General features: G+C 61.8%; 2 protein-coding genes across 23 annotated transcripts in view; one reads left to right on the forward strand and one right to left on the reverse strand.

Annotated features, from left to right (window-relative positions):
- PTP4A3 (protein tyrosine phosphatase 4A3) overlaps positions 1–11,081 on the forward strand; it is a 45,811-nt gene extending 34,730 nt beyond the window's left edge. For 5 of the 14 annotated variants that reach the window (XM_055287422.2, XM_063643591.1, XM_055287421.2 and 2 more), the window contains exons 2-6: positions 1,374–2,315; positions 5,018–5,110; positions 6,904–7,034; positions 7,714–7,788; positions 10,481–11,081. In XM_055287422.2, the coding sequence (XP_055143397.1) occupies positions 2,211–2,315; positions 5,018–5,110; positions 6,904–7,034; positions 7,714–7,788; positions 10,481–10,598 (522 nt within the window). In that variant the 5' untranslated portion in view covers positions 1,374–2,210 and the 3' untranslated portion in view covers positions 10,599–11,081. Of the gene's footprint in view, positions 1–1,373; positions 2,316–2,658; positions 3,414–5,017; positions 5,111–6,903; positions 7,035–7,713; positions 7,789–10,480 lie in introns of those variants that run through there. The other 9 variants (XM_063643596.1, XM_063643595.1, XM_055287425.2 and 6 more) reach the window with 4 other exon arrangements.
- Positions 11,082–12,305: 1,224 nt separating this feature from the next.
- The window catches only part of LOC129486869 (maestro heat-like repeat family member 5), a 78,941-nt gene continuing 74,289 nt past the window's right edge, over positions 12,306–16,957 (reverse strand). For 4 of the 9 annotated variants that reach the window (XM_055287417.2, XM_055287412.2, XM_055287413.2 and 1 more), the window contains 6 exons: positions 15,179–15,355; positions 14,412–14,567; positions 13,626–13,748; positions 13,322–13,424; positions 13,050–13,124; positions 12,307–12,590 (listed from right to left, as the gene is read on the reverse strand). In XM_055287417.2, coding sequence (XP_055143392.1) covers positions 12,490–12,590; positions 13,050–13,124; positions 13,322–13,424; positions 13,626–13,748; positions 14,412–14,567; positions 15,179–15,355 — 735 coding nt within the window. In that variant the 3' untranslated portion in view covers positions 12,307–12,489. Of the gene's footprint in view, positions 12,643–13,049; positions 13,125–13,321; positions 13,425–13,625; positions 13,749–14,411; positions 14,568–15,178; positions 15,356–16,957 lie in introns of all 9 variants that reach the window. The other 5 variants (XM_055287416.2, XM_055287410.2, XM_055287418.2 and 2 more) reach the window with 3 other exon arrangements.

The raw sequence follows: 16,957 nt of genomic DNA on the forward strand, positions 1-16,957 counted from the left end.
GTCCCATGCAGCCACCCCCTGAGTCCAGGGGCCCAGGCCTCAAGCCCGACCTGCACCTGAGCTGAAGCTCCAAGGGCCCAGCCTGCCTGGTGGGCAGCTGGGAAGGGGGTGCTGGGGCTGGGGCAGGGGCACAGGTGAGAGGGGGTGGGTTGGGGAATGGAGGGCTCTGCTGGGCGAGGGGCCCTGAAGTGCCTTTCCTTGGGTGGCAGGCAGTAGTGACAGGGCCGGGCTTGGGTTGAGTCTAGGGTGCTGGAGAGTCTGCTAACAGCTGGGTCACAGCCGGGGCCAGCAGCGCGGGGACCCCTCAGCAGCAGTGCCCAAGCACAGCTTGGGTCACTTGTGTCACCCCTCATCGTGCTAATGGGGTAACAAAGAGGCCAGCACCTTGCCCAAGGTCTCCCAGCCCTTCCGTAGAGAGGGAAGGGGGCTGCGTGCTCCTGAAACCCCTTTGCCCAGGAGCTTTGGGGTCATGAGACCCAGAAAGGGAGAGAGGCAGGCGTGGAGGTGCCTTGGGTTACTGTGGCCCCCCTGCAGCCTCCCTCTTCAGGGCCCTGTCATGGTGTGAACCCACTCCTGGCCACCTGTGCTGTCACCACCTTGGCATGTGTGCCTGATGGCTGGCCCATTGGCGTGGTCTGTCCCCGCCTCCCTGAGCTCCTAGAGGGGCAGAGCTGTACTGTTTATCCCCCAGCCTGGCTGAGCCCTGTGTTAGCAGTGGAGACACAGTGGCGGGGGAACACTAGTGGGCAGGGCGCTGCTGACAGGCAGGAGACTTTCTGCAGAAAGCAAGAGGCGATTAGGGTGGCCCACGGCTGCGTGTGGGGCCAGGCCCCTCACCTCCCTGTGCTGGCAGCACTGGCTGAGCACCTGGGCCCCATTCCCTGAGGGTAGACCACCCAGAGAGACCTGGGCTCAGACGTTCGCAGTGGCCAAGAATCGGAAGAGGAGAGGGCAGCTGTCCTGGGGTGGATCACAGCAGATGGGCAGGGGCCAGGCTCAGGCTTCTTAGGGGAACTCGGCCTCTGTCCCCACAGAGGGACCTGTCATCTGTGTGCTGGGGTTCATCATGTCCTCGGGGGTGTGTGTGTCCCTGAAATCCCTATCCCCCTCTGTCCTCCGTCATGCCCTGCTGGCTGTGTGGTGGCTGCCCTGCCGCTTCCAGTCCGTGGGTCAGTCCTGGCAGGAGCCGTGCTTCCTTGTGCTCCCGCATAAGGAAACAGACCCAGGAGGGTCATTCTCTCAGCATGGTCAGGAGGAGGGCTCTGGGAGAGGTGTCGCCTGTGACTGTGGGCTCAGGACAGGCACGGATCCCTCGTGGGAGGTGGGGCCCCCTGTGACCCCTTTCTATTCATTTCCTTCGTCTCTCCCCACAGATGCTGTGTGCTGTGGACTCGCCTGGGGTTCATGGAGTGGGCCACGGGGCCCAGCCCTGAGCACTGCTGCGCCCAGGGTCGCCGTCCCTGCTTCTGAGGGGTCCCTGCGCCGCTGGCTCTCACCATTGCCCTCGCCTGCCGATGGCCTCTGCTGCCCAGCCTGGGGCCAGCTCTACCGCCTGAGCCCCCTGCCCCACTCCAGGACTCACTGTACCCCGATGGGGTAACGTGACACAGGCCCTGCACGTCACAGGCCGCTGTCCCCACGGCCGCTGCCTGTGACCCCCGGCCCAAGGCTGCTGGAGTTGGTTCAGTTCAAGTTCATTCTTCCTCTAGCCCTTGGGGGCTTGGGGCCCACCTCTGAGTGAAGGGGGCTGTCTGCCCATCCACCGATGCGGAGGGGGCGCCCCCAGCGTGGGGTCCAGCTCTGGACACTGCTTGGCGGCCGGGTTCACTTTGGGTTTTTAAGTTTTCTTTGCTGAGCTTTTTTGGTTGTTCTTTTTATTTTTTGCCTGTTTATGACTATCCAGCTCTGAGAGACGGGAGTTTGGAGTTGCCCACTTTACTTTGCGGGGGGCTGTTTTGTTCCTTTTCTTTTTTAAGAGTTGGATTTTCTTTTTTAATTATCGAAACACTGGGCAGCTTCCTCCCCCACACCCAAGTATTTGCACAATATTTGTGCGGGGTATGGGGGTGGGTTTTTAAATCTCCTTTCTCTTGGACAAGCACAGGGATCTCGTTCTCCTCATTTTTTGGGGGTGTGTGGGGACTTCTCAGGTCGTGTCCCTAGCCTTCTCTGCAGTCCCTTCTGTCCTGCCGGGCCCATCGGGAGGCGCCATGGCTCGGATGAACCGCCCGGCCCCGGTGGAGGTGAGCTACAAACACATGCGCTTCCTCATCACCCACAACCCCACCAACGCCACGCTCAGCACCTTCATTGAGGTGAGTGGAGACGGAGGCGTGGCAGGCAGGTGGCCCAGGTGTCTGGGAAGCCTGGCTGAGCTGCCCTCAGGTCTCCCAAGAGGGGTCCTCAGCCCCTGCTGGCCAGACAGGGCTCATAGCCTTGGAGCAAAGCCCAGTCCGCCTGTCATAGGATCCTGGAGGAGGGACATGGGGGTGCCCTGGGGGTTGGGGGTGAGGGTGTTAGGGGATCAGCTGGATCCCCTGGGAGGCCTGCAGGGGGCTGGCATGTGATAGGAGGGACTCCACACCGTGTGGATAGAGGCAGGGGGTGAGGCGGGGGGTATGTGGACCAGGCTCTGCGTCCTCAGCCGTGGCCTGGGCTGTCCTTTTGACCTCTGTGCATAGGCCGAGCGGGCAGGAGGTGCCTTGGTATGAGAAGTGGCTGCTTAATGGGGAAACAGGCAGAGGGGGGACAGGTATGCAGGTTGGCTCCATGGCTAGCCCAGGCCTCCAGACGTTGCTGGGCTATGGATGAGGCCTCAGGTTAGACCAGGCTGGATTAGGGGCTTCAGGGCCCAGATCTCTGTGTGAGGAGGGACTGAGCAAGGGTCAGCGCTGACCACAGGAGGGAGGGACCACTGTCCCCTGGAGAGCCAGCCGAGATGCCTGCTGCTGGCAACCCTGGCAGATGGAACCAGATGCGTTTACAGAAGCTTTCTTGGGAGTGGAGTCTCGAGCGACTTGCAGGGCCTCCTGGAGGAGCCTGGCCTCTGCAGAACTCCTGCTGTTTGCAGGCCTGGGGCCATTTGCAGAGTCTGCAGTGGTGTGCGGGGCAGTTGACAGAGCCTCTGACTGTGCCAGGCTGTGTCAGAGGCTGCAGCTGTGTGCAGGGTCATTTATGGCTGAGTCCTTTCCCCTGTGACATGAGATAAGCCATCATGGCCTTGTCATAATGAAACAGGGATTTGGGCGTGAGAGGGCATTGAGAACTGTAGAGCAGCAGGAGGCATTGGGCACCCTGCCATCAGGGACCCTGGACACTGAGCCAGGTGCCTTACAAAAGATGGCTGTCCCTCTTACAGCTGAGACCCTTGAGATAACAGCAGCATCTACAGAAAGATTGGCGAGAACAGCATGGTGAGTGGCCAGGGCGAGGCCTCAGAATATGACTGGGATCAGGGTTAAACCTGTAACCAAGGTCAGGTCTCAGTGTGTGACCAAGGTTGGGGCTCAGTGTTTGACCAGGATCAGGGCTCTGTGTGACCAGGATCAGGGTTTGGTGTGTATCTGGGATCAGGGCTCAATGTGTGACCAGGGTCGAGGCTCAGTGTGTGTCCAGGATCAGGGCTTAGTGTGTGACCAGGGTCAGGGTTTGACGTGTGTCTGGGATCAGGGCTTAGTAGGTGACCAGGGTTGAAGCTCAGTGTGTGTCCAAGATCAGGGTTCAGTGTGTGACCAGGATTGGGGCTTAGTAGGTGAGCAGGGTTAGGGAGGGCTCATCCTGTGACCAGGGTTAACGCTTAGTGTCTGACCAGGATCAGGGCTCAGTGTGTGACCCAGATCAAGGCTCGGTATGTGACCAGGATCAGGGCTTAATGTGTGACCAGGGTTGGGGCTCAGCATGTGACCAGGATTAGGGCTCAGAGGTGTGTAACTATCAAGGCTCAGGACATGACCAGGATCAGGGCTCAGTGTGTGACCAGGATCAGGAAGGGCTCAGCCTGTGACCAGGGCCAGGGCTGAGCCCTGGGCTGGGTGGCCATTCCCTCTGCTGAGGGTGCAGAGGGCCTCTGAGGTACCCCATGACCACAGAGCCCAGCACCCTGCCTGCTCCCTGCATTCTCAGATAGTTGGGTGCTGGCCTCTCTGTGTTCCAGGTCCCTGTCCCGTGACCAGCAAGACCCAGCAGCTGATTCCTCATCCCTCCCAAAATAGCTACGAGAGCGGGTGGGGTGGGAACAGCCCCTGTACGTGACCCCTGTGGAGTGGATCCCCTGCAGTGGGGGTATAAATATCGGCCTGGCTGTGAACTACCACGACCTTTTCCCTGGTCGTGTGGGGCTTCCCTGCTGGCGTACAGGGCCCAGTTTCCTCCTGGCTGCCATCTGAGCGGTGCCCACCCTCCCTGCTCTGAGGTGCCTCAGCTGATGCCCGCCCCTCTTATACCCCAAAGACTGGACCCATCCCTGTGGCTCAGCTGGGGTCGCTGTTCGGATGCAGGGGCTCACATGTGGGCTGGGGAGTCCAGTTCCTGCTGCGGGGACCTGGTAGCTTTTCTGGAAGAAATGTCCTTGCTGGTAGATCTGGGATCCTGAGCGCCCCAGAGGAGGGAGTGGTGTGCTGTGCAGCTGGGATCCCAGCTGCTGGTTACTGTGAATGTAGGTGGGGACACCTTTGCCTCTGCTGGGTGGCCCAAGGGACTTAGGACAGGCTCTTCCACACCCAGACACCACCTTGACCAGTAGTGGAGCCTGAAGTCCACTCTTGGTGGGCCTCACTGCATCAGCGTCTGCCTGGCTGGAGGGTGACATGCCCTTCCCTGGGGCCTTCAGGGGCCATGACCCTGCCCCGGGGGACTGAGGGGACAAGGCTCCACCCCGAGAGGTCTGAGGGGACATGTCCAAGTCCTGGGTGACTGTGGGGGACACAGCTGTGCCCTGGGAGCCCTGGTGAGTGGGTCCTACCCCCCTGAGCCCTGCAGCCCCAGCCCAGCCCTGCCTCCTCCGTCCTCCCACCCTCAGGACCTGAAGAAGTACGGGGCTACCACCGTGGTGCGCGTATGTGAAGTGACCTATGACAAAACGCCGCTGGAGAAGGATGGCATCACTGTTGTGGTGAGGCGCGCGCTACGGGGACCCTAGTCACTGCTGCCACCGGGGGAGGGTGGGGCGGGGGGCTCTGGGCCTGCACAGAGGGTTTGGTGCCCCTCCCGTGGCAGCCCTGGGCATGTCTGTGCCTGGGCCACGTGTGTGTTTGGGAACATCAAGGGAAGGCCAGGGTGTTGGGCCATGTGACCTCAAGAAAGTCACCCTTGTGCACCCGTCTTTCTGTCTCTAGGGTGGGCCAGCCTGGCTCGCCAGGCAGGGGTGGCACATGCTTGGTGCATCGGCCAAGGTGGCGGGTGGGCTCCTCCGCCTGTCTCAGGCCCTCCTCTGGGCCTGTCTTGGGTGCATCTCAGTCTCGTTGCCCGGGCGGCTGGGGCCCTGTTGCCAGGCAGCAGGCTCCTGGGGAGGACCCTTGGGCGGTTTCCTTGGCTCCTTTGACCCTGGGGACCTAGGTCTGGGCGGGGAGCGGGGCGATTCTGCTGCCATATCCTTGGGGGGTGGGCCACAGCAGCTGCAGGCCCAGAGCCAGCCCCAGGGAGGTCCACACCCGGCCCGGTGGACGACTGCCACCCTGGTGCAGGCCCGCCCAGCTGCGCCTGGGCCTCAGTCTCCTCAGTGCGGAGCACCCCTCAGTCACTGCTTTTCATCCCAGGACTCTGCTTTTGGCTGTGGTTGCAGTTTTGTGACCTCAGCTTGGCGGTTTGGAATGGCGGCAGCACTGGCAGTTTGGGGTCAGACAGGCCTTGGGCTGCGTCCCGCCTTTGCCCTCCCCAGCCTTGCGACCCTGCAGGTCACTCCGAGCCTTGGGTTCCTCACCTCAAAGCGAGGCTGCTTGGAAGAATGGGAGGCAAAGGCATGTCCCCGCTTCTCCCATGGGGTGCGCCCACACCCTCCCTCGCCTTCCACAGCAGCGGGAGGGATTGGGGTCAGACGTAAGTAGCTGTGCACACCAGCTGTCTCTAGGAGTTGCCCTGCCTGGAGGCTGGGGAGGGGTGAGATGCCCCCAAGGGCTGTGTGTCTGCCTCAGTGGGCCCAGCGGGCTCTCTCTGGCACCAGACAACCCCAGGCCTGGCGCAGTCCCGCGGCCCTGCACGAACCCGCCTTCCCAACACTGAAACGTATCCATTCCTACTGCAGCGCCCCGGCCCAGGCCCTCCCCTAGGAAGACTCACGTTGCCCACCGATCCAGGGCACTGGGGGCCGGGACAGTGGGAAGCGCAGGTCACCTTCCAAGACCAAATTAACCCCCGGGAACAATGGGCCGGGGCCCGGTGGAACTGCCTGTTGCGAGTCCTGCCCTCAGAAATGTGGGCCCTGTCTCACCCCACAGCCCTGTCTTCAGTCTTTCCTGGTACTTGGGCTGTGTGTGGCATGTGCCAGCTGTCTTTGCATGCCACTACAGGGGATGAGACCCCTTGCACCAGCCGACCCAAAACCTCTCAGGCTGCCACCGGCACACAGGCATGAGGGGTTGTGACCCAGAACCAGAGCTCGGCTGACAGGTGTGGGGATTAGGATTTGTGCTACTCTGGAGGAGGAAAGGGGTGGGGTGGTCCAGGAAGGCTTCCTGGAGGAGGGGACAGCTGCAGTGTACGGGGAGTGATGAGGAGTCTGAAGCACTCACCATGGGGTGCCCATGGCCAAGCTGTGCCCCTCCTGTGTGCCCTCTGGGTCTGCCGTCCCCACCCTAGCGGGCTCCTGGCACCCTCTGCCTCTCAGAGCTCCCTGTCCTGGCCTGACCTCCAGCACTGCCTCTTTACCCTCCCTCTGCTGGGGGTCCTCACGTCTGCTTCCTTCCGCAGGACTGGCCGTTTGACGATGGGGCGCCCCCGCCCGGCAAGGTAGTGGAAGACTGGCTGAGCCTGGTGAAGGCCAAGTTCTGTGAGGCCCCCGGCAGCTGCGTGGCTGTGCACTGCGTGGCGGGCCTGGGCCGGTGAGTGTCGGGGCGGGGTGGGGCTCGCCATGTCAGGTGGTTGGGCATCTCGTGGTCTGACAGCCTCGCTTTTGGATGTGGGTCTTGAACACATGTCCACGCTACCTTCCCAGGGGGCCTGTGCCCGTAGTGCTGGGGCTCCCAGACTGGTCCTCTCCCAGCCTCACAGAGAGGAAGTGCTTCCCAAAGTCTAACCCAACTTCTTCCTGCTGTGGTTGAAACCATCCCGACATCTTGTGCAGGAAAGGGCTACCGTCCCCCTCCCCAGACACAAAGATCCCCCCACACACAGCTGGGGCCTCAGACCCCCAGCTGGGAGGATGGGAGGAAGAATGGCAGCTGGGATCGGATGACATGACCAGTGGGACACCCCCATCTGCAGAGGGGGACCCAGGCAAGCAGAATTGATAGCAGGCATGGATCCGGCTCTTAGCACTTCACCCGCGGGCCCTTATTTAACCCTCCCCCAGCAGATCACAGAGAGCTTGCCTAGGTGGGAGCCAGGATTTAGACCCAGTGCTCAGGCTGGGCTGTGAGGCTGTGGGCTGCATGGGGGAGCTTCAGGCAGGGAGGAGTCTGGCCCTTCGGGCCCCCGTGCCCTGCATCTTCAGCAGGTGCCCTGCCAAGGGGACAGGGGTGTGCAGGCTCCGATGACCCCAGCTCTGCTGTTTGCCCCCAGGGCTCCAGTCCTTGTGGCGCTGGCCCTTATTGAGAGCGGGATGAAGTACGAGGACGCCATCCAGTTCATCCGCCAGTGAGTGGCCGCGGTGGTGGGGTGGGCTGTGAGCGCTGGGGAGGGGAGATCCGGTTGCCCATGAAGGGCGGCGGCGTTGGCTGTGTGGTTCTGTCACCCTGAGGCTGCGTCGATCAGCACAAGCTGGGCCTTGCTGCAGAAATGGGGAAGCCCGAGGTGTTTCTGATGGGTGGGGACAGCAGCCCCCGAGTGACCATGCAGCCACGCAGGGACCCAGCCAGGCCACCCGCCACGCCGTCCTGCCCGCCCTCCACAGACAGAGCTCCTTCTGTCCCAGCCATCCTGACGGGGGTGGAAGGACCCCCAGAGCCAGCCAGTTCAGTCCCTCCATGAAAAACTAGAACCTGAAACCCCACACCACACCGTGTCCACCCCCAGGGATGCTGACACTGGGCTAGTGTCTCAGGGCTGCTCTGAGTCCAGCTGCTCACCACCCCTCCCTCCAACCCCGAGCTCTCCAGCTCAGCCCCTCCCCGCCCTCCTTGGAGGCTTCCAGGCCAGCTCGCCTGCTCCATCCCTGTCACTTGGTGGCCTCCCTGGGGAGGGCTGCCATCTGCCCACTGCCCAGGGAGTCCTGGGGGAGTCTGGCCGGGATGGCAGGGCCAACTCTGGAGGAACGGATGCGGCACCTGAAGCCTGCCCCTGCCCAACCCACCATGTGTGTGCCCGTGAGTGTGACACACCCGTGGTACTCCTCGGACAGGCTTGGCTGGCGGGGCCATCTCTTCCTCCCAGAGGCAGGCTTGTTCCCGGCCATGCCAGCTGGCCCTGTGGGTCTGGGTGAGAGTGTGGCCTGCAGGTGCTCAGGTCTCCTTGGGGACCCTGGGATGTGCACGCTCACACGCAGACATGCCCGGGGGTCATACAGGCACACATTCACACACAAGCCAATGTGTGCACACACAGACCCAGACATAGGCAGGCACACATGTACAGGCAGGTGTGTGAACACAGGCACATACAGACAAGTGGGTGTTTGCACACATGGACACACATGGATGCACTCAGGCACGTACACACGTGTGCACTCATACATGACATACACTCTCATGCATGCGGGTACACACAGGCGAGCACCTTCCCCGGGCCGTCTCCCCACCCCACGTCTCACTGAGCAAGGGCTTGTCTCTCCCTTGTGGCTTTTGCTGTGTGGCTCCCTGCACCTGAGGCTTCGCTGGTCAGGACAGGTTGGGCCATGCTGCAGAAACAGCCAGGCCCGAACCCCAACAACTCAGAACAGCACAGGCGTTTCTTGCCCATTTCATGTCTGTTGGTGGGGGCCTTACGCGGAGGCCTGGCTGAAGGCTGTGCCTTCCTCAGCGTGCCGGTTGCTGGGCAGAGGAAGCAAGCATGGTGGAGCCACACGGGGCACCTGCAGCTTTGCTGGGCAGAGACTCCTTGCGCTACTGCCGCTCCCACTTCCTTGGCCAGGGCCAGCCTGTGGCTATGCCTGAGGTCATGGCAGGTGGGGATGGATGAGCCTCCAGAGGCACTGTGTGGGCAGCCCCCGGCCCCCAATGCCTGTCACCTCAGGGCCTCTCAGATGTGGCTGCAGCATCCTCTCCAGGAAGTCTTCCTGTCCACCCCAGCCAGGTACATGTGGTCAAGGACCAGGTGGCAGGGGCAGGGTGAGTGCACAGTCCAGGTCCCCGCTGTAAGGACCAGGTGATGGGGTCAGGGTGAGCACATAGCCCAGGTTTCTGCTGTAAGGACCAGGTGACGGGGTCAGGGTGAGCACATAGCCCAGGTTTCCGCTGTAAGGACCAGGTGACGGGGTCAGGGTGAGCACATAGCCCAGGTCCCCGCTGTAAGGACCAGGTGACGGGGTCAGGGTGAGCACATAGCCCAGGTCCCCGCTGTAAGGACCAGGTGACGGGGTCAGGGTGAGCACATAGCCCAGGTCCCCGCTGTAAGGACCAGGTGACGGGGTCAGGGTGAGCACATAGCCCAGGTTTCTGCTGTAAGGACCAGGTGACGGGGTCAGGGTGAGCACATAGCCCAGGTTTCTGCTGTAAGGACCAGGTGACGGGGTCAGGGTGAGCACATAGCCCAGGTTTCTGCTGTAAGGACCAGGTGACGGGGTCAGGGTGAGCGCACAGCCCAGGTCCCCACTGTAAGGAGCAGGTGATGGGGTCAGGGTGAGCACATAGCCCAGGTTTCTGCTGTAAGGAGCAGGTGGTGGGGACAGGGTGAGCGTACAGCCCAGGTTTCCGCTGTAAGGACCAGGTGGTGGTGGGGACAGGGTGAGCATGCAGCCCAGGTCCCTGCTGTAAGGGAAGGTCGCGCAGCTGGGCCGGAATTCTGGGCTCAGCCCCTCCCTTACTCACAGGCCTCCCCCCCCACTTCCTGGATGGTGGAGGTGCCCAGGCACCACCCTTGTTGCCTGCTCATGGCCTTGGGGTAGGCCCTACCCAGCTGGGGAAGCCTGGGGGCCGTAGGGAGCCCAGAGTCAGCCTGGAGGAGGTGGCGCTTTGGTGAGTTTGGAAGGCAAGCAGGGGTGAGCTGCAGGGGGCCAGGAAAGGGTGACTGTGACTCTGGGAGCAGCCGAGCCAAGGCCCTGGGATGGGAGGGGCTTCGCCAGCCACAAGGCCTTACTCCAGCCCACTGCACTCTCAGCTTCCAGCTCCCTGGGGCAGGTGAGGTGGCCGACCAGGGCCTTGGATGATCCCTGTTCCTGTCCCCCTCTTCCCAGGAAGCGCCGCGGAGCCATCAACAGCAAGCAGCTTACCTACCTGGAGAAATACCGGCCCAAACAGAGGCTGCGGTTCAAAGATCCACACACGCACAAGACCCGGTGCTGCGTCATGTAGCTCAGGACCTTGGCTGGGCCTGGTCGTCACGTAGCTCAGGACCTTGGCTGGACCTGGTGGCCCTGCCCAGCCCTGCTCTGTGCGGCCCAGCGGGGCTCCAGGCCTTGGCTGGCCCCACATCGCCTTTTCCTCCCTGACACCTCCGTGCACTTGTGTCCGAGGAGCCCCCCCGGGCCCCCGTGTGGCCTCTGGGCCCTTTCTCCTGTCTCTGCCGCCCCCTGTGGCGGTGCTGGCCGTGGCTCTGTCTTTCCGAGGTGGGTTGGGCGCCCTCTTCCCTGGACTCCCTGCCCGCCCCTCCCACACCAGCCGGGTCGGTCTCCTCTAGCCTGTTTGTTGCAGGGCGGGGGTATATTTTGTAACCACTGGGCCCCCAGCCCCTCTTCTGCAACCCCTTGCCCTGACCTGTTCTCGGCACCTTAAATTATTAGACCCCGGGGCAGTCAGGTGCTCCGGACACTCGAAGGCAATAAAACAGGAGCCGTGGCTGTGTGTGTGGAGTGGGCTGCAGCGTCAGGCGGGGCGGTCCGGTGGCCTGGGGGCTCCAGAGGCCAATGTCTGGATGCTGGGCTGCTGTCTGGATGCTGGGCTGCCGCCCAGGAAGGGGCTCCCGCGTGCTCCTGCGCTGCCCTCTGGTGGCCGCTCTGGGTCCCTGCACCCCGACCCTGGGGCCGGCCTGCAGTGTCCTGTCCTGATACCGAGGCGGGAGCCCAGCTTTGGCCAGGGTGGCCGTGTTGATGGTTCTTGGGACTGTGACATTAGAAGGCGAGGCAGGTCACCAGCACTGTCCTCTGCAGGATGGGCTGGGATTCATTTGGCAGCTCCTCAGGGCCTGTGTCCGGCGGGTTGGTCCCTGGGCTGCCCAAACCAGGTGTCCATGTTTCAGGCTCCGAGGCGCAGAGAAGCGGGCAGGTGGTGGCTTGGGTGGAGGAAGGCACCGTCCATCACCCCAGGGAGGGAGGGTACCGCCCGGGCACCTGGGGCTGGATGTGAGAGGCCTGGACCAGGGCCCGCCGGAGGGTGTGGACCGGATGCTCATGTCTTCCTGGGTGCAGTGTCTGTGTTGGGGGCTGGCCCCACCCTAGGCTGGGGTGCATGGAGGGCATGGCCCCAGCTGGGAGGAAGGTGGGCCTAGGGCTGGTCCCAGGGTGTGGAGAGCCTGGGAGTGGTCTCTGTCCTGGGGCCCCAGGAGGTTCCAGCAAGGAGCGACTGGGGCAGGTGCTGGAGGAGGTCAGTGGACAAGATGGGGAGATGTGGAAACCCCAAAAGCCCCTTCTCAGGCAGCCCTGCCTCCAAGACCAACAGATGGCTAAGGGGGCCGCAGACCTGGCTCCCCCAGCTCCTGCATGGAGAAAGGGCAACAGCTGTCCTGGATGGTTGCTCTCTCCTTTCCTCAGACATTTGGAACTCAAATCTAATGCATGTTGGGTGAAGTTTGCTGTATTTTTTCAATCCACCAGCCAAGTTTTGGGGTCACCTCTGCTGGCCCTGTGTAGCCATGTCCCTGCCTCAAGAGGCTCACAGTCTAGCAGGGTTGCAAGGAAGACAGGCTGGTAAGCCTCCCAGTTACAGCTAGGGGTGCTCCACTGTCTCCAGGAGTGGACGGGCCTCCACCTGCAGGGCGCTTCACAGACTTCACAGTTTGTCTCTGTCCCCTGGGCCTGACCCTGAGTTTGTCCCCAAGTCCTGCCAGTGTCTCCTGGGGCTTGGCTTGGTCACAGCAGAGGGGCCTGTGGTGGGCAGGGAGCTGACACGCATAACGCTTCTTTGTTGAATCTAGATCTTTCTTTCAAATGGAAAAACGTTATGCAACCAAGCTCTGTGGGGGGCGGATGGGGCAGGGCTGACCAGGTGGACACGGGAGGGGAAGGCGGTGGGGGAGGATGGCTGGAGGTCACTGCTTGGGTCTGGCCGACACCTTCTGGAGGAAGGAGAGCTGGCCGGTGGCGAATTCCCGGATGCTGGGCTCAGGGTCACTTTTGAGACGTTCAAAAGCTCCAGAAGAGGAAGAGCAGGTCAGAGGTCACTCCAGCCCAGGTGGGGCGGGCTAGGGTGGGTGGTGGGGTGGGGCCAGCTCAGACCCCACCTCCTGTGACTCCAGGCCTGGGATGCTTCCCTCCACCACCCACCCACCACCCCCATTCCCCGGCCCCTTGTTCTGTTGGTGCCATGAGGCAGCTGTGGAGTGAGTGTGAGCCTCAGGCCCCAAGTGCCCTGATGGGGGCCTGGGGAGGGGAAGGGCCAACCTCAGCCTCCAGACATGAAGGTGGGATGGGGGCTGGGCACTGCTCAGGAGGCCCGTGTCTTTGTCCTGATGCTGATGCTGGGTATGGGGGGCAGGGGGGATCCCCTGTGGGGCCTCAGGTCTTGCTGTCTGTGCAGTGGGTCTTAAGAGTGCTTGGGCAGGGGTGGGAGGGTGTGGGTTGTGGGAGCTCTGGAGGGAGGGCCGCTTACTGCAGAACAGCAGGTTGGTGTCCACAGCATTCAGCATCTGGAACACGGCCTGGGGGTGGTAGCAGATGGTGTGGCCTGTGTAACAGACGGGCAGCTGGCGGCTTGGGGCTCCCTGTCTCCTGGGGGGCTCCAGCCCACCCCTGCCCCTCTTCACCCCAAGCCCCTCCTCATCCACCCCTTTTCCTCTCTTGTGGGCGGTGGGTCAGGGAGGGTCAAGGGTGCTTGGGTGGGGGCAGGCCTGGGGGTCCCCAAGCCTGGCCTCGCCTTCCCACCTATGAAGAGCGCCGCCCAGGTCTTGATGTGGTGGGAGTGGCTGTGCAGGTGGCTGAGGGCCTGTGACAAGTGGATGCTGAATTCCTCCTGGCTGCGGGTCATCTGGCCGGAGGAGATCACGCCTGGCTAGGACGGGTTGGGGGGCCCTGGGGATACCAGAGTCCTCCAGCCCCAGCTTGCCTTGCCCAGCCCCTGGAGCTGCCATAGCAGCTGTGTGTGAGACAGGAGTGAATGGGGGAGCCGCAAGCCTGGTCCCGCCCACTCCCTGGCCCTGTTCCTCCCCACCGATCCCAGGCCTCTCACCAGGCAGGTCCAGAGGAAGTGGCGGGCGCTGAGGCCCCTCTCCCAGGCCAGCGTGCAGAAGAGGGTGTGCAGTAGCCGCCATCGGAGCAGCACAGCACAGCGGTAGAAGGCGAACTTGGCCTGCTGCAGGGACAGGCGTGGAGGGTCACCCACCGCTCATGTCTGGGCCCTTTACCCTAGAGACCACAGGCCTCCATGGGCACTGGAGGCAGCCTGCTGTGCGGGTGTTCCCTGGTTCTGTCCTGCTTGTGCCCCTCGGCAAGCCTCCCCGACCCTGGCAACAGCAGCTGGCCCCCTGGAGCCCAGGCTGGCCTGCCTGTGGCCCTGGCCCTGCCCTTCCACGGTTGTCGTGTATCCTTTTCCCCATGGCAGGGAGACCCACGAGGCCAAGCTCTGACTTTGCGGGCTGTGCACAGGGCGTGTACTGGCACAGCAGGCAGGGCACAGTCCATATTCACACAAGCTCTGTGAGCTGCTGGACCCCCCGCCCCATGACAGGCACTGGGGGGCACAGCAGTGAGCAGAAAAGACCCGGTCCTGCCGCATCGACGGCAAGCCTCACTCGCATGTGTGTGTGCAGTGGGGGAGTGGGCAGGCCAACTGTGGTCAGAGAAACCAGTGCAGGTGGCCAGACCCTCTGCCCTCTACTTGCTGCCCCGTGGGAGCTCCCCCAACTGTCAGGCAGCGCTGCTGCCATCCATCTGCCCCGTAACCTGGCCTCCTGTGGGCCCCAGCCCTGGCCAAAGTGAAGGCCTATCACTTGCCTTTCCTGGGGTAGGCACTGACCGTGGCGACAGCTGGGCATTGGTCCTTCAGGTGCAGGAGCAGGGGCACCATGCTCTGGTGCACCTGGGTTCGCAGGCCGCTCAGCTCCCTGTCTGCCGTGGCCGCCACCAGGTCCCCGAACAGTGCCATGGCTGCCGCCCGAATCGTGTTCCGCTCCTGCAAGGCAGAGGCTCAGAGGCACGGCCAGACCTGTCTAAGGGTCCCAGCTTTGGTCCAAGTTGGGACCCCACACCTTGTAGGGGTGCAACTCAGTTCCTTCTGCAGGATTCCTTCACCCAGGCTCTTGGCTCCTGGGGAAGGGCTGGGCTCCCCACTCACACTGGGCTCTCTGGTGTCCCTGAGGATGTAAGAATCACATTTCCCTTCTACCCACAACTGCATCCTGGCAGCCCAGGCCTCATTAATGCATTTGAGGGGCACCTATCCCCCAGATTCCCCAGTGAAGGAAAAACAGCCACGCTGACCTTGCTGACATGTCAGAAAGTTAATCTGGGTAGGCTGTTGTGGGGCCGGAGACCACTGCACTTGGAGACTGAACGTGAGAACTAGTTCAGCCCTGTGGAGAAGGGGTGAGCGCCAGGGGCCCACCCAGCCCACCTGCTCAGCGCCCACCTCAACCGAGGGCCACAAGCGGGCAGCTCCCCAGGGCCTGGGCCTTCCTGCCTGCAGCTTGGGGTCCCCCCTTTGGCAGAGGAAGGGAGCTGGGTTGGGAGGAGGGTCCTGGAGGGCGTGAGCAGGAGGTAGCCCCGCCCTTCCCCAGTGCTCACGTCATTAAAGAAGGAGCGTGCGCTGATGGCAACACTGAGGCTCTGGCTCCCTGCGCCCTGCGCGCCCAGGCGGTGCAGCGTGTCTGACACGGTGCCCATGATGCACAGGATCACCTGCTCGCTGCTCTGGAAGAAGCCGTCGAGGAAGGGCCGCAGCTGTCCCCGGAGCAGGCTTCCCTGGGGACGGTGGCGGCTGGTGGGCGGAGAGCACCAGGACCCGCTGGCCCCATGCCCCCCCTCACCCTCCCACTTGCCCCCCTCACCCCATCTGCACCGGGGTGGGGGGGGCGGTGATTCAGAGCTGTGGGTCCCGGCCTGGCCCTGCCTGCCATGGGGAGCTGTGGGTCCCTGCCTGGCCCTGCCTGCCATGGGGAGCTATGGGTCCCTGCCTGGCCCTGCCTGCCATTGGGAGCTGTGCCTCTACCTGGGCTTTGCCCACCAGGAGCTGTGTGGCCTGGACAGGGCGGCCTCTTTTCTTTTTTGAGACAGGGTCTCACTCTGTCACCCAGGCTGGAGTACAGTGGTGTGATCATAGCTTACTGCAGCCTTGACCTCCCAGGCTCAAGCAATCCTCCTAACATAGCCTCCTGAGTAGCTGGGACTACAGGTGCGTGCCACCACACCTGGCTATTTTTTTTTTTTTTTTGGTAGACATAGGGTCTCACTATGTTGCCTAGGCTGGTCTCCAACTCCTGGGGTTGAGCAATCCACCCGCCTTGGCCTCCGAAAGTGCTGGGATTATAGGCGTGAGCCAACACATTCGACTTGTCTTTTTTTTTTTTAATTAATTTTCAGCCAGTTCTGTCTTCTCCACTTGATTGTGTGTTTGCAGTGAGTTCCTGAGTTACCGGGATGAATGGTCAGGAAGCAGTAGTGTGCCCACCAATGGATGTTGCCTGCCATTGGGCCCCTTAGCAATGACTTGTGTGCAAACCAGGGTGATTTTTACAACTTGTAAACAAGTTTAAAGCAACTTTGTTGGCTTTCTAAGCTGTTTGCTTTGAAAAGATTAAATTCATTTTCAGCAAGTGAGTCGTTCAACAGTCACACTTTCTGAGCATCTATGTTTACAGCCAGTACAACAGAATGAAATTGTAATGGAAATGGTGAGAAAAGAAAATAAAAATGCCTAGCATGGCGTATTTCCGCTCAGTTAGAGTGGAGTGGGGTGGCCTGCCCCAGCCACACCTGGTTCAGCCTGCCCATCCCCAAGCCCCAGGCCTCCCTGGCTGGTAGTGCTTTTGTGGCCTGTTTCCTCTGGCCTGCTGTGGCTGCTCACCCACATCCCACCTGATGCCAGGCAGGGAACCATTCCCTCTTCTCTGGACCTGGTCCTCCTGATCTAGCAGGGTCCTTCTTTGCCTTTATGTATTCCCTGTATTCAGTGCAGAGTACAGAGGAGGCACATGGAAACTTCCTACTGATCATCTCCCTGCCTGAGAGAACATTTGGTGCACAGACAACTGAACACTGAATGAATGAATGAATGAATGAGGGAGCAAACATATGAATAACTGATTGGGTGAATGAATAGACATATAAAGAATGAACAAAATAAATAATGCAACAATGAGTCATAGATGAAGGACCCAAGGAACATGTGGGTGGGTGGAGGGATATGTGGGTGGATGGGGAGATCGATGGATGGATGAATGGAGGGATGAATGAGTGGGTAGATGGATGGAGGCATGGATAGAGAGATGAATGGGTGGGTCGTTGGTTGGATGGATGGAGGGTTGAATGGAGGAATGAATGGGTGAGTGGATGGATGGAGGCATG

This window comes from Symphalangus syndactylus, chromosome 7, assembly GCF_028878055.3.
Source record: "Symphalangus syndactylus isolate Jambi chromosome 7, NHGRI_mSymSyn1-v2.1_pri, whole genome shotgun sequence".
Lineage (NCBI taxonomy): Eukaryota > Metazoa > Chordata > Mammalia > Primates > Hylobatidae > Symphalangus > Symphalangus syndactylus.